Here is a 15,192-nt window from a genome sequence, read left to right as displayed (position 1 = left end):
TGTTCTTTTGGCTTAGGATTGACTTGGCGATGCGGGCTCTTTTTTGGTTCCATATGAACTTTAAAGTAGTTTTTTCCAATTCTGTGAAGAAAGTCATTGGTAGCTTGATGGGGATGGCATTGAATCTATAAATTACCTTGGGCAGTATGGCCATTTTCATGATATTGATTCTTCCAACCCAGGAGCATGGACTGTTCTTCCATTTGTTTGTATCCTCTTTTATTTCATTGAGCAGTGGTTTGTAGTTCTCCTTGAAGACGTCCTTCACATCCCTTGTAAGTTGGATTCCTAGGTATTTTATTCTCTTTGAAGCAATTGTGAATGGGAGTTCACTCATGATTTGGCTCTCTGTCTGCTATTGGTGTACAAGAATGCTTGTGATTTTTGTACATTGATTTTGTATCCTGAGACTTTGCTGAAGTTGCTTTTCAGCCTAAGGAGATTTTGGGCTGAGACAATGGTGTTTTCTAGATATACAATCATATCATCTGCAAACAGGGACAATTTGACTTCCTCTTTTCCTAATTGAATACCCTTTATTTCCTTCTCCTGCCTGATGGCCCTGGCCAGAACTTCCAACACTATGTTGAATAGGAGCGGTGAGAGAGGGCATCCCTGTCTTGTGCCAGTTTTCAAAGGGAATGCTTCCAGTTTTTGTCCATTCAGTATGATATTGGCTGTGGGTTTGTCATAGATAGCTCTTATTATTTTGAGATACGTCTCATCAATACCTAAGTTACTGAGAGTTTTTAGCATGAAGGGTTGTTGAATTTTGTCAAAGGCCTTTTCTGCATCTATTGAGATAATCATGTGGTTTTTGTCTTTGGTTCTGTTTATATGCTGGATTACATTTATTGATTTGCGTATGTTGAATCAGCCTTGCATCCCAGGGATGAGGCCCACTTGATCATGGTGGATAAGCTTTTTGATGTGCTGCTGGATTTGGTTTGCCAGTATTTTATTGAGGATTTTTGCATCAATGTTCATCAAGGATATTGGTCTGAAATTCTCTTTTTTGGTTGTGTCTCTGCCAGGCTTTGGTATCAGGATGGTGCTGGCCTCATAAAATGTCTTAGGGAGGATTCCCTCTTTTTTCTACTGGGCAACTCTTAAGTTTTCAAAGTTAAGCCCCTGTCTGTAAGGGTTCTAATGGAAACATTTATTTCCAGAGGTAGAATAGACTGTCCTCAAATTTGGCTGTCTGGGGCTGGGTGCAGTGGCTCATGCCTGTAGTCTCAGTACTTTGGGAGGCTGAGGCGGGCAGATCACCTGGGGTCAGGAGTTCAAGACCAGCCCGGCCAACATGGCAAAACCCCGTCTCTACTAAAGATACAAAATTAGCTGGGTATACTGGCCTGTGCCTGTAATCCCAGCTACTTGGGAGGCTGAGGCAGGAGAATTGCCTGAACCTGGGAGGCAGAAGTTGCAGTGAGCTGAGATTGCGCCATTGCACTCCACCCTGTGCGACAAGAACAAAACTCCATCTAAAATAAATAAATAAATAAATTAATTAATTAATTTGGCTGTCTGGAATTAAGTTAAGGGTGTGAGTGATACTTGGAAATATATTTCCTCTTTAGACTCAGACCATTTTTCTAGAATGTTAAATTATTAGTTATTGCAGTTTTCTGTCATAGGTTTTATTTATGCTTTAAAATCATTTCGATATAGAATTTACTGAGAGTTAAGGCACTTACTATTAAAGAAAATGTGATAGAAATCAGAATCCTACCCATAACCACCAGCTGTTTTACCCGGGACAGGTTACACAGCCTCTCTCTGCTTCGATTTCTTCATATAAAATATAAATAATAAGACCTATCATGCTATAGTACTTACTGTGTGCCAGACTCTGTCTGAAGTGATTTGTACAATTAACTCATTTAATTTTTAAAGCAATCCAGTCAGGTAGGTACTACTATTATCACTCTCCTTTACACATGAAGAAAAATAGACATATAGATTAAGTTAGGAGGTATAACATTTGCCAGAGTGAGATTTTTGAACCTACGTGCATTGGCCCCCGAATCCAGTCTCTTAAACATTATACTATGGTCAGAAATAAATAATACTAGTAACTACCTTTAAAGGTGGTTTGAGAGTTAAATGTGTAAAGTGGTTGGAACAGTTCCTGGCACATAGTTAAAATTCAATAAATACTACATATTTCGCTGCTCATATCTCATTTTCATTTTGTAAAAACACAAAACCAAACGTTGAGGTCTTTTAAAATTACTAATTGTGGTTCCCGTAGTTGTCCTAGTTAATAAAAAGTGCTAATCAAAACCATATCATCTTACATCTATTAACTTAATGAAATTTAAAAATAAGACAATTCAAAGCTGCAACTCTCTAGCAAAATACATTGGCAAACTGTTTAAATAGTAATGTTTTCCAGAAACTTGGAAAAGTATACACCCATTTACGACCCAGCCCTCTTGCTTCTTAGGTGGCAGGATGTTGTGGGGGAAGCAGTAAAATCTTTGGGTCAGAGAGCCCTGACTCAGGTGAGAATGATAGTACAAACAGGTTTTTCCACTTATTAGTTAGGTCACCCTTGGTTAAGTTAGTTATCTCTGAGCATCATTTTTCTCATCTGCAAACTGGGAATATTACTTAATAATTGTGTTATATGAGATAATTCAGGTAAATTACATACCTTGTTTAGATTGAACATGTATAAGTTTGCTTTCTTTAAATATTTGGACCATTGAACTATCCCAAGGAAATAATTGAAAAGAAAGGTGGTTGAATAACATTCTTAACTAATAACAAAAATTATAACCAAACCAAATGTTCAAACATAAGGGAAATAATAAATGTAGTAAATGACATAGACATGATGAGATACTGATGCAGTCACTTACATAATAACTGGAAAGTGCCCATTAGATTATTTATTAATGAATAAGACATTGAAACTATGATTTTTTTTGTATTCTTTTTATTTTATTATTATTATACTTTAAGTTTTAGGGTACATGTGCACAATGTGCATGTTTGTTACATATGTATACATGTGCCATGTTGGTGTGCTGCACCCATTAACTTGTCATTTAGCATTAGGTATATCTCCTAATGCTATCCCTCCCCCCGCCCCACAACAGTCCCCGGAGTGTGATATTCCCCTTCCTGTGTCCATGTGTTCTCATTGTTCAATTCCCACCTATGAGTGAGAACATGCGGTGTTTGGTTTTTTGTCCTTGTGATAGTTTACTGAGAATGATGATTTCCAGTTTCATCCATGTCCCTACAAAGGACATGAACTCATCATTTTTTATGGCTGCATAGTATTCCATGGTGTATATGTGCCACAATTTCTTGATCCAGTCTATCGTTGTTGGACATTTGGGTTGGTTCCAAGTCTTTGCTATTGTGAATAGTGCTGCAATAAACATACGTGTGCATGTGTCTTTATAGCAGCATGATTTATAGTCCTTTGGGTGTATACCCAGTAATGGGATGGCTGGGTCAAATGGTATTTCTAGTTCTATATCCCTGAGGAATTGTATGATTTTCACTTGTTTGTAAAAAAATTATGAACCTAGAAGATGGCATGGAAAACGATTGTTTTACTAAATTTTTCTTCGTTGGCATCATGATTATTAGAAACACATCATTTGTGTAATCAGTGCTTATTGAAATATAAGTAGTAGCAAGTCACAATTACTTTTATCTGAGTATGTTTTATCTGAGAATATCTAAAATGCTCTGACATTTATATTTCTACCTGAGCTTCAAAGATCTTCCTTTACCTCACGCTTAAGATTATTTCAGAACCAAATTTGCTACAGTAAAAACAAATACATAAAAATGTTGAAGTTGTAAATTTCTTATCATATATCCGGTATCAAGTATTTAATAAATATGTGCAGAACAATATTAAATAGTTTTGTAGCTTTCAAACTACAAACTCAACTCCTAAGTTTACAATGAAAGTGAACTATTTCCCTTCTCCTATTGTTCCTTGTCCCCTCGACCAAATGGAATTTATGAATTTATTTAAAGATTAGCTATTTACAAATCTTCTTAAATGTACTTAATTCAGAGAGGCTAGGTATTAAAAACAAATATCGTATAAAATCCAAAAGACATATGTTTTGTCAGTTTGATTTATGTGTTTATATTTTTGATATGTTTCTGTTTCAATGTCTTAGTTTAGTTTACACAATAGCCCAATTTTACTTTTGCAAAGCAAAGCTTGGACTTGTTTTAAAAAAGTGTTCTATAATATTTTTAACTTTTTCAGGCATATTCTGTACTAACAAGCAGCAAAGAATGTAGAGCTTCTATGAAAGAGAGAAAGAGCAAAAGAAAAGAAGGGAGGTCAAAAGCTGAAGGGAAAAACAAGCTTTCCAATTCATGGCTTTAAAGGATTTAAGACATAGAGGTAAAATTGTATATACATTTTATGTAGGAACATAGGCTGGCACCTTGACTATCATACAAGAGGTTCAGTAGTGCATTTATAGAGCATCACTGAAGTCTTTCGTTCAGCAAGAAAAAAATGATTGAACATCTGACTGCATAAAGTGTGTCAGTGTGACTGCAACATTTACAGTGGACCACAGTTGCAGCAGTACTAACTTGAAGATAAATCATGCATTAATATTTCACATTTTGTTGCAGAATTCTCAATTATAGCCACATCAGCCTCTATAGGGTACTAAAAAAAGAGCTTATGAAGGTACAAAGATTTATCATATTAGACAGTATCAATTAAGATGCTGAAAGAAAACCCATCAATTTTGATTGTTCATCATTTAGTTTGAAAAATTCTGTCTCATTTATTGCCTGAGATAACAAAAGAGTTAAAAGGAAAAAAAATAGAAAAATACATCTTATTAAAACTTTTTTTTATAGAGGTAGTTGCAGTGTCATGGAAAAGTTGGAAGAAAGTATATTTCCTCATTGAAAGATTTAATGAATAATATATTAATTATTTATGTAGTTAAGAAGTAAATGACACTATTAAATTCAAGTGCAAAAATAGAAGTTTCTTTGAGCCAGAAAATAATAAAGAAGAAAGATAGCTAATGATGAATTTTAAATAAAATATTTAAAGTTTGATGTTTTTAAGGAAGCTGTAAAAATTGAACAGATTGATAAAATGTCGGCATTTGATGGAGGGTTAAATTAAATGCAATCAACAGTCTTAAGGCATAACATACTTGACTTTAAAAGAAAGAGTTCCTATAGTCCACTATTATAAACTTGTATATGTTCTATTATTTATTCCCATGATAAATCAACATCTGTTTAAAAAGATTAAACACCTATTGTAGCTAGCCATATGGCTGACTAAATAATCACACTAGCTTCAATTTTGTATTTCTTCACTCAAAATGCTTTCTCAGTCTTAAAATTATGATGATGCTGGTTTTGCCCTCAATTAGGAGAAACCTGCCTGAGTTAATGGAATTTGAGAATGGGTGTTTGCTATTCAACCTAACAGATTAGGTTTACTCATTTGAAACAAAAGAAAAAAGAACTGGAAATTTGAAAGTGGCAAGAGATTTTGAGCCCTTACATTTATTCTTCTAAGCTTAATGAATTCATTCTGAACTGCAAATAATCTAATTCATCATAAGAGAGTCAGATTAAGTAGAGAATGGAAGGCAAACAATAAAAATAAGGATGGAGCAAGAATTAATTCCCACAATCTAAGTTATCCCCCAAATATTATGGTTTATGGTAAAACACACGTTAATAACTGTCATTTCCAAAACCTTGACTAACCAATAAGTACACATCACCCATGTCCATTTCTCGTTCTATTTTAATGGAACAAAGTGGCTTGCAGAGGTTGGGAAGTGTGTAATTACATAGACAGAGTCTCTGCACACTTTGATCGTAATTACAGTATTTTATCCATCCATCACTTGTTGCTTGAGGACTTTTCCTTGGTGAATTCTTTAAAGGAGATTGAAACCCTGTCCAGACAAATTTGAGCTTCAAAATAGCTAATCAGAAACTTGGCTCTCTGTCCTGAAACAGCGATTGTCACTTTAATCTTACAATCCGTTTGGCTTTGAAATAAAGTGAGAATGTGAAGTCTTTCTTTGGGAGCATGCATCTCTGTTTTTCATTATCTCTGGTAACCTTTTTATGAGCATGTATTGGGGCATTGGGTCTAAGTTTGCCTCACTGTAGGTAGTGGTTTCCAAACTTGGGTGTGCAAACAAACGAATCATCTGGAGTGTCTGATAAAAATGCTGACCTTGCAATTCATTCCCTTGGCTCCCAATTTCTGAGAGAGAGGCATCGATGTAAACTCAAACCCGAATTAACTGAGAATCTTACAACACCAAAAAGTCTAGAACTATTTCTCAAAGTGTGGTCTGATAACCATCTGAATCAAAATTGTTTTCCAGTTTACAGTGCATTTCCAAGGCTCCACCCAAGCCCTCTCAGTATCTGACGACCTCAGAAGTGAGTATGCGCATTCCTGTGTTTCCTGGATCTAAATTTGGCCTTCAAAATTTTAGAGCTGCCATCTAAGAGTCAGATAGATCTCTGTGTAAAAGAGTTTGAGGAACTTTAACGGAAACTAGTAATGAAAATCACTGTTTCAATTTGCTGCCTCAAGAGCAGATGCTTGCATCTGCAGTCCCCAGGCTAGCTTGTCCAGTGTTTTTCAGCCCCCGCTTGTACCTTGTATTATTTCTACACAGGTACTTTTACTTTGGATTCCCTGAGGTCTAGGATTGTATTTCGCTTATATATTCTACCTTCCCCACTTTGCACCATAAAAAAGTAATAAATTCATGGGAAGGTTTAGTTAAACGCATCAAAACAAAACGCAGTTTTCTAGTCTCCATGTCTACCATTTGGGGATAACAATTCCTACCTTGGTGGATTAGTTTCCTATTGCTGCCACGACAAGTTACCACAAATTTAGTGGCTTAAACTAGCACAAATTTAGTATCTTACCATTCTGTAGATCAGAAAATTGATGTGGGTCTCCCAGAGCTGAGATCAAGGTGTTGGCAGGACTTCATTGCTTTTGGAGACTGTAGGAGAAAATCGGTTTCCTTGCCCTTTCCAGCTTCCTTGGCTCCTGACCCACTTCCACCTTCAAAACCAGCAATAGCCTGTCAAGTCTTTTTTTTACAACATGTCACTTTGACTCTTCTACCTTCCGCTTTCTTGTGATTACACGGTGTTCACAGGGATACTACAAGTTATTCCACCTACTTTAAAGTCAGTTGATTAGCAGCCTTAATTCCATCTACAACCTTAATTCTGCTTTGCTGTGTAACATAACATATTCACAGGTTCTGAGAACTAGGATGTGGCTATCTTTCGAGACTATTATTCTGCCCACCATACCTGCCTACCTCCCAGGTAGGTCACATGTGCAATGCATTGGGAAACATGTTGTCAACTGTAAAATTTTATACAAATCTAATAAAATGCTATGTTTTGTGTTAAAGAGAGCTTTGAACAGGTAGTCAAGGGACTTGAATTCTCATCCTAGTCTTGTTACTATTTTGCTGTGTGATCTTGGACAATACGCTTAACCACTCTGGGATTCAGATTCCTTAATTCTAAAGTATAAGAACTGAGGTGGACAAGCCAAGATGATGTCAAGACCCAAAATGATCTTTCTTCTGAAAGTTGATATAAAGTGGAACTCGAGGTATGCTTACATGAAGACACAATTGTTGGAAGGCAGCTCCAGTCCACTGGCACACTATACATGTAATATAATAGCAGAACTGAACAACACAGCAGGTCATGAAAAATGTTTTGTTTAGCATCTTTTCCATATAACGTTGATGAGAAAAAAAATTCAGTTCCCAGCCGAGGTCACTGTCTATGTGGAGTTTTTGTGTTCTCTCCATGTCTACATGGATGTTCCAGGTACTCCTATTTCCTCCCACATTTCAAAGATACACACATTAGGTTCATTGGTGTGTCTAAATTGCCCCCATTGTGAGTGTGTGTGTGTGTGTGTGTGTGTGTGTGTGTGTGTCCTGCAATGCAATAGCATCCAGTCCAGGGTTGATTTCTACCTTCCGCCCTGAGCTGCTGAGACAGGCTCTGGCCCTGAGACCCTGAACTGGAATAAGCAGGTTGGAAAATAATAAAAGGAATGAATATACATTATTGTAAAATAAAAATTCATAAAGTATATGATAATCATAAAATACATGATGATAAATGATGCAGTCGAAAAGTGCTCGACAAGCCTACTGTATTTTTATTTGATTTTGAACTGTGTGGTGGTAAGAGGTGCTCCTTACAATTTTTGCTTTGCAAAGATTTATTCCTTGATTTAACATACTACCACTATGACCATCACTCATTGATTCACCAAAAATTGGGTAAATAATTATCTTACTTCCTTGTATTAATCTTTCTTAAATACGTGTGTAGCTCACATTTATCTCAACGTTTAACATTAGAAATCTTGTGGGTCTATATTTAGAAGATTGGTGATGGTTTTGTGACCCAAAATATGCCATAGAAACTTAACTGTTGTTTATATCAATTAGCCTATGGTAAAATTGGTTTTGTTAGTTACATACGGTTTTGCTTAAAATCACAATCTTCAAGAACATATCAATAATGTTAAGTGAGAACTTACCATACACTAAGGGGGTGTATTTCAGGGTTGAGTTGAGTTTATTTCTCAAAGTTCTAGTTGTCAACAGTACATGAGAGGTTTTTATCACTACTTAACTCATGAGGAACTTTGATTTAGCTTAAGTGATTTCATGGAGGTCACATAATCACTTAGTGGTGGAGTTTGCTTACTACAATTCAGATCTTTTGCAAATCCTTTGTGCACTCTGCTAATATGACTCTCTGTTATTTAAATGCACTCACCACTTAGATGCAGCAGATAGAAATATAGCAGCATCGTGCTTTTGGCTAACCACAGTTGGTCATAAATATATTTTGAAGCTTATTCATTAGAGACTGAAGAACTTTTTCTTGATTACAACTGATGGATATATTAGATGCTGAAGATAAACTGTAACTTAATATTTCTTTAAAAGTGTGTATAAACAACATATGCAGACTGTAGCATGCTGGCTCATTCCTTTCAGTCAGAGAAACTTAGTGATTACGGAGATGGCTAAAAGCCAGTGTGCTCATTGAAATGGATGGTTACATCATTTACCTCATATCAAAAATTATATATTATTAATTGCTATATCAATTATTTTGGAAGTCATATGTACACAAACAACATCATGGCATACTTTTTTAATGTGTGTAGTTGTCACGATCCTGGCAGGAAAAAGAGCATGATACTGGCAAGAAAAAAGGTATTGAAGAAAGTTTAATGAAGGGGTAAGGAATATGATGTGGATCCCTAGAATTAGCAATGGCGGGAAATAGTTACTCCTCCTAAGCTTGAAGAAAAGGAATGGGAGGGAGTAACTACTCAAAGTCAGGGGATTTGGACCTGCAGCAAGGGCCTCTGAGAGGATCAGCAATCTTTAGCCAAAAACCCACAGGGAGTCAGCCAGGGAAACTAATATTCCAACTTCACTCTCCTGCAGGAGATTGCCGCTGGTTGAATTCAGCAGGAAACCAGAGAAGAAAAGACCTGTTAATGCAATTATCAGGAGGCAGCTTCTTGAGGCAAAGAATGAGAAAGAAAAAGAACAGATGTGGAGGAGCAAGTGAAGGACGCCCAACACAGAGCTGCATCTGCCTTTAGGTGATTTTATCTTACAAATGAAATGATCTTCCACTGTAACTTCATTGTCATCACTCTTCCTTTTGGGATATATTTAGAAAGTACAGCTAATAAAGTTGACCTTTACGCCAGCAAAGAATAAAATTCACAACAAATATGTAATTCACACACACAAAAAACACTTCTTACTATCCATATAGTATTTTAATAGTTTGATGCTTCTTTGGAATACAGGATGACTAAGAAAAAATAATACAAAATATTTTACTGGTGGTTCAAATTGAAATGATGTTTACTTTTCTCTAATTTTTAGCCCCCAGTTATCACATAATTTCAAAATTTAATTTTGATTCATGTTTATCATTTTAACTGTTTATTTTTTGAAAAAATACTTTGAAAGAATTTAATCTATTAAAATTACTTTGTTAAAAAATAAATTTTACAAAGTAGATGGAAATTCTAGAAACGAAAGAATGGAAAATTGCCCAAGTTTTAGCCCAAACAATAAATTAACAAGGACGTATCTTCTGAAGTGCTAAATTTTAGATTCATTTTCAATATTCACCTAATGCAAAATAAACAACAAACAGAATTTATTGTGTATAAGTTTCTATTCGTAAATTAATGGTAACGAACCCACTGACTTACTTATTGAATTTTTATAATTTCATCTATACTTCAATATTTTAAAAATTAAGTTAGTATTCAAATGGTAATGTGATTTTATCCAACTTTTTTCCTCTTTGTAATGTTAATATTGTCAAAAGGGGAACTTAATAAGCTCTAAGGTGTTAACTGCCTTTTTGGTTTTCAGAAAAGTTTTTGCAAAGACTAAAGTAAATTAGCATTAACATCAGGGCACAACTAAATGCTCAATATGGTAATATGTTTAAGTGGAAAGGAAAAAAACAGAGGATGAAGTCCCAATTTTAACTTAGAGAATGATTACCATCGTCCTTTGAAACATGTATTTAAACACTTTTTTTGGAATGGCATTAACATTTAGTAATAAAAGATAACATCTGTCATTTTTTTCTGTTCTGTAAGGGAATTCATAAATTAAGGTAGCTTGGAGTTAAAAATATCAAGATATCCTGTTCTTTCTTTAAAAAATTATCTTTCATGACTTCTTTCTAAACTCAAGGTCAGTAAAGACAAATTTAACTATGTAGATGACTATGATTATGGAATGATTAAATTTGGTCTTTCTTAAAATAGCTTTTGTAAACCGAGAACTACAACGGTTGTCTGCTTAGAAAAACCAGCTTAAACCCATTCACTCATGAGGTATCAAAGAAAATATTGTCTGATCCTTGCTTTGACAATATACATTATCATACTAATTCCTTTAGTGATATTTCATTTATTCACTTGTTTATTCGCTACATAGTAAGAGTTGGAAAATAGTAATAATTCAGTCCTTAAAATACATGACAAACAGTTAAAATATTTGAGGAAAATATATTTTAGACTAAATATAGAAGTACTGCAACATTAAATCAATGAATGTAACGGTCACATCTAATTCGTTTTTGTATTTGCAATGCCTTCCACAGAGCAGATGCTTAGTAAGAGCCATCTTTCATCACCTTAATGTTTTTGCTGGTTAAGCTTGCATTACAAATGAGAAGTACATATTCTTGCCTAAAATTATTTATTAGGCAAATAAGTGCTCCCTGGCCATTCTGAACCATAGTCTCACAGCTTCTCAACATGCCCCCTCTGCCTTCCGCAGAAGTATCAGGCACCGTGATTAAAGCCCAGGGCATTCTAGGAAAATTTAAAACTACTTAAAAATACTATGTAGCCATAAAAAAGAATGAGATCATGTCCTTTGCAGGGACTCGGATGGAGCTAGAGGCCATTATCCTTAGCAAACTAACACAGGAGCAGAAAACCAAATACTGTGTGTTCTCACGTGTAAGTGGGAGTTAAATGGTGACAACGCATGGACACATAGAGGGGAACAACACACGCTGGGGCCTTTCAGAGGGTGGAAGGTGGGAGGAGGGATAGGATCACGAAAAATAACTAATGGGTACTAGGCTTAGTACCTGAGTGATGAAATAATCTGTACAACAAACCCCCATGACACAAGTTTACCTGTGTAACAAACTTGCTCTTGTACCCCTGAACTTAAAATGAAGGTTAAAAAAAAAACAAAAATACTCTGATTGCTTAGACTATTACAGTATGTCAAAAACTGAGATGACATTTGCTCCATGAACTAATAGATCGTCAAGGTAATAGAAAAAGTAGTTTCTCTATTTCTTTATATTTATAGGCCTCTCTTATCATTAGAAATGCTTCTAGAGAGGTATGCAGGATTGAAGTGTGGGTTATTAGTCAATAGAGGGAAGTTTCTTCTAAAGCTTCCCTGGATCCAAGTACCTAGTTTAGGAGAGATGCCCTCAAGAGTAGCATTACACGGTTACTATTTCATCACAATTATGTTCTTAGAACTATTATTTCCAAAGATATTTAATGGAATAGATAATTTTGAGATTAGAAACAATTTTGAGAACCAGAAAATCTTTGGTGTTTTTAATCAACCCAATCCCCAACTCCAGCTAAATCTAATTTTCACGTTATACAAGAACATAAATTCTAGAGCCATTTATTTGTGCTAATATTGTTGTTTGTGGCAAACAGCAAGACATGAATCAAGCCACCACCAACAAATTCCACTGAAGCCTTAGAGACCCCAAACTTGCTTCTCCTCTCTCTTTTTTCACCCTTTTCTTTTTATCTCCTCTATTCTATTTATCTTTCTGCCTTGCTCTTTCTCTTCTGCCTTCTCACACAACCCACCAGAAACCTCACAGGAAGAGAAACTATCTATATAACCCACATTAGTGTTCCACATTGTAGCAAATCATGTTAAAGGAAGATCACACATCTTTCACACTCTGCTAGTCTACAGTGAGTCCTGCCCAGAGAGAGCAGAATCTGCTTCTAGTATCAAGCTCCGACAGACACAGGTGGTAAATGACAAGTTAACCCTTTGTAACCTCACCGTTTTCAACACGCAAAGGACCTCTCTCATTAGTCTTATGAAATAAAGTACGAAATCTCATGCTGTTAAACTAACATCACATTGCTACATATGACTTGAATATCTCCCATAACTTTATGACTGGAAAAACACTGTTCAGATTTCATTTACTGGTTTAAAAATAGCAAAGTCTAATTTGAAGCACATACACACACAATTGTGCACCCTCACTAATAGTCTCTCTTAGTACTAGGCAAATGTTTCTAAATAAAATTTACTACAATCACAGGCTTTAAAAGTCAGATTTGTCAAAAGATTTTCATCGTCAAACATATCAAAAAAATATTCCTTAGAAAATGCAATGACAAGCCACAACCTGTTTGGTACAACAATGGCTAGTTATCTATTTCTTAACGTATAAATCAAAATTATTTGGTGTTTATTTTCACTTGAAGATTATCCATACATTATTATATCCCTGCCCAATGAAATTTCTTATTGAGTGAGTAGGTGCTGAACAAGGCAAATAATATATTTTAAACATTCTTAAATGGCCTGATAATGTTTTAAAATGGGAAGATTCGCTTCAAATTTTTTCACTTTGTAGATCCAAGTATCAACCAAAAAAGACATTTAGAAAATATGCCCACAGACCACTTTAAGTCCACAGAAAGTCCAAAATAATATCACTGTGCTCACTAAACAAGGAGGAACTGTTCTTTGTACACAGCCGAAACATTCATAATACACAAGGCAGTTCAATTAAGTTTTGAGAGAAGTTATGTCACATTTAAACTCACCGCTGGATGTAAGGGTCAGGGCAGTACTGTAGGGTGGCACACCGTGAAGTTTCAAAATTCATTTCCTTCAACTGTCTTTGATATCAACAAATGGAGAATAATTATATAAAATATACACATATACCTGTGTATATATAGATATAAAGCCGGGAGGCTAAAAGCAATAGGGTCAAATGCTATCAGACATAGAAGTTTAGGCACTTCTCCCCTTCACACATATCTGCAAAGAGGCGGAGCGTTTCTTGATTTTAGCCAATGAGATTCATCAAGTGACCAAAACTTCATCAACGCTCGATTCTTACCAGCTGGGCATCCTCTCTAATGTTGTTCTTCCCCCTCTCTCACGGCTTCAGAGTCCTTGACGTATAGTAGCCACACTTGTTGGCAATTTGGAGCTGGAGGCATCTCTGAACTTCTGATCTCTGTCGTGATTGGATGCTGGCATGAATGGCATCAGAGTTTAATTTCAGCAGCCTGGACTTTTGTAACTGAACTGAGCCGATGAGTGTCCACCCTGCTCCAGCCACATAACACTTCCTTGTATCTGGATACTGATTTGATTTGAGGATTTCTGTGACTATTTCTGGGGCTAAAATGTTTTGTAGAGCTGCTTAGGGAAGTTTTGTTTTGTTTTGTTTTTTCATCTATTTCCCTCCCTCCCCGCCCTTCAGTTTCCCTTTCAGCCAACCGCCTGTTGTGGTCACAATCTCAAATAGCAAAGACAGGGAAATTCCTTGATTATATTTAACTTAGAACTCACTCTTCCTCTCAGCTCAGAGAAAGAGATATCCCTTTCACATCCCCTTAGAAGCTTTGCCTGACCCGAATAAAAGAAATTAACCTTTATTGAGTTAAATATCCTACCTCAAACAGATGCACATGTGCTTACATATAATATGGTAACTTTCTTAAAGATATTACAATTGGAAATAATATATTATTGTAGAATATTTTGAAGTGCACAAATTATTTCAAATTGCCTGTTAATAAAAATATTCTAGTTTATTTTAATCTCTCAGTCGGCTCCACTCTATGTCTTACAATTTTTGCTGTTTTTGGTTTTGCTTTGACTTGACCTACTTCGAAAGGAAACCATAAAATTGTTCATATATTCCCAAATCAGTGTAATGTCAGGAAAGTCTACATACAAAATAATTTATTTCCTTTCTGAATATGGGCTGTAAACTTATCCTGGTTTTGTGGATTTGGAAATTGAATGAAATATGATTCAGAAGCTAAATTAGGATAGACTCCAACAGGGGGAAAAAAAACCACTCTGTGTATCTAACGGTCACTAACATGGCGAGTTCACATCTTCCATTCACCCCCTAATCACAGGACACACCTGTAAACAGGTGACATCAGTAGATGTCAAAGTTGTGAGACAATCTAAAGCCCTTTCAGAGAAATTTGACATTTCCCTGTAAGTGAATCTAACTCAAAATGTGTTTCATAAAAATATTTTATTTGTTGCTTCAGCTAGGATGGAAGGGAGAAGCTATTTAAAACTTGACATTCTCTTCCTTTACTTAGCCTGAGAGCGGCTAACGTCTGTAAATTGTGAAATTCACAAACAGGCCGGCCTGAGCCCCAGCCAAATCAAACAGCTTGCTCCACAAAATGTAAAACTAAAAGGGAAGATTATTTAACTAATTAATTATAGATTTCTTAATTGGAGTTAAAGAGTTTGGCTTTCTTCCCTGCTATTAGCAAATACAGATGACCTAAATAAAAGGTTC

The 15,192-nt window shown here is 35.6% G+C and overlaps 1 protein-coding gene across 6 annotated transcripts in view; it reads right to left on the bottom strand.

The window, feature by feature from the left end:
* Nucleotides 1–14,023, bottom strand: part of TP63 (tumor protein p63) — a 259,044-nt gene extending 245,021 nt beyond the window's left edge. For 3 of the 6 annotated variants that reach the window (XM_032171901.2, XM_032171897.2, XM_032171902.1), the window contains exon 1: nucleotides 13,454–13,744. In XM_032171901.2, the coding sequence (XP_032027792.1) occupies nucleotides 13,454–13,515 (62 nt within the window). In that variant the 5' untranslated portion in view covers nucleotides 13,516–13,744. The other 3 variants (XM_032171896.2, XM_032171898.2, XM_032171899.2) reach the window with 3 other exon arrangements.
* Nucleotides 14,024–15,192: the final 1,169 nt, after the last annotated feature.

The sequence above is a fragment of the Hylobates moloch genome, unplaced genomic scaffold (genome assembly GCF_009828535.3).
Source record: "Hylobates moloch isolate HMO894 unplaced genomic scaffold, HMol_V3 SCAFFOLD_13, whole genome shotgun sequence".
Taxonomy (NCBI): domain Eukaryota; kingdom Metazoa; phylum Chordata; class Mammalia; order Primates; family Hylobatidae; genus Hylobates; species Hylobates moloch.
The sequence above is the reverse complement of the archived record's forward strand: the minus strand, read 5'-3'. Positions and strand labels throughout refer to the sequence as shown.